The 1,151-nt window shown below is 34.1% G+C and overlaps 1 protein-coding gene across 2 annotated transcripts in view; it reads left to right on the forward strand.

Annotated features, from left to right (window-relative positions):
* Positions 1 to 1,151, forward strand: part of LOC106465563 (peroxiredoxin-like) — a 13,088-nt gene that overhangs the window by 7,846 nt on the left and 4,091 nt on the right. For both annotated transcript variants that reach the window (XM_013925791.2, XM_022393486.1), the window contains exon 4: positions 743 to 878. In XM_013925791.2, coding sequence (XP_013781245.1) covers positions 743 to 878 — 136 coding nt within the window. The remainder of the gene's footprint in view (positions 1 to 742; positions 879 to 1,151) is intronic.

The following is a 1,151-nucleotide window of genomic DNA, read 5'->3' on the forward strand; positions in this document are numbered from 1 at the left end:
AATAAAGTAACAACAAATATCTCTTAAATCTATAAAGTAACAAATACATATTAATTATTACTCAAATTATTATTTCAGTTGTTCTTAATGTATCAAGCGTCTATATGCAAAGAAAAGCCAAAAACAATGGTTTTTATCATTAAATGAAGATGTAGCCAAAAGATGCTTTGTGGGCTTTATGGCATAACCAGGTTTCATTCGCCTGGGCCCCTTGGTAGTTGCTACACCCCCCCCTCCTGTCGGCGGGCCTGAGTAAGTTTGACAACAATATATAATGTTTTTATATTAACAATGAAGCTTAGGCCAGGTTTGTGTGTTCTAACGTATGCATGTGTTGAAATATACAGGGTGGGCCGATAATTATATGGTCCCGTGTAGAATACTGATTATTTTACATCTGTATTCATTCCAGATTAATGTACTAGTACATACAAAAAGTACATAAAGGTAAGAATGACACACAGACTGGCAAGGTACCAACAAATACCACGAACCATTCAGAAAAAGAGTTAAATCGAAGCCATCAGTGTTTGGAACAACCTGTTTATTACATGCTGTACAATTTATGTGAATGTCCAATATTCACATTTCTTCCTTGTAGTAAGTTTTAGGGTCTGATTAAAAAACACACAACAAAATTGCTCTTTTCACGGATATTTTAATGCTTATTTACTTCCCAAAATTTATACCAAGTGATCAGATTTGAATATTTTAAGTGTGTCATCATTTCTTTATTTTTTAGCACATTTGTGTGTCCTACTGAGATTATAGCCTTCAGTGAGAGAGCAGGTGAATTTAAAGGGTTAAACACTGAAGTTATAGCCGTCTCAACGGACTCACACTTTAGTCATTTAGCTTGGATCAATACATCAAGGAAGGTATGTGTGTGTTGTATTTTGTTTGGTTACAAGTTTAGCTTGGATCAATACACCAAGGAAGGTATGTGTGTTGTATTTTGTTATGTTACAAGTTTAGCTTGGATCAATACACCAAGGAAGGTATATGTGTTGTATTTTATGTTACAAGTTTAGCTTGGATCAATACATCAAGGAAGGTATGTGTGTTGTATTTTGTTATGTTACAAGTTTAGCTTGGATCAATACACCAAGGAAGGTATGTGTGTTGTATTTTGTTATGTTACAAGTTTAGCT

The sequence above is a fragment of the Limulus polyphemus genome, unplaced genomic scaffold (genome assembly GCF_000517525.1).
Source record: "Limulus polyphemus unplaced genomic scaffold, Limulus_polyphemus-2.1.2 Scaffold1982, whole genome shotgun sequence".
Taxonomy (NCBI): domain Eukaryota; kingdom Metazoa; phylum Arthropoda; class Merostomata; order Xiphosura; family Limulidae; genus Limulus; species Limulus polyphemus.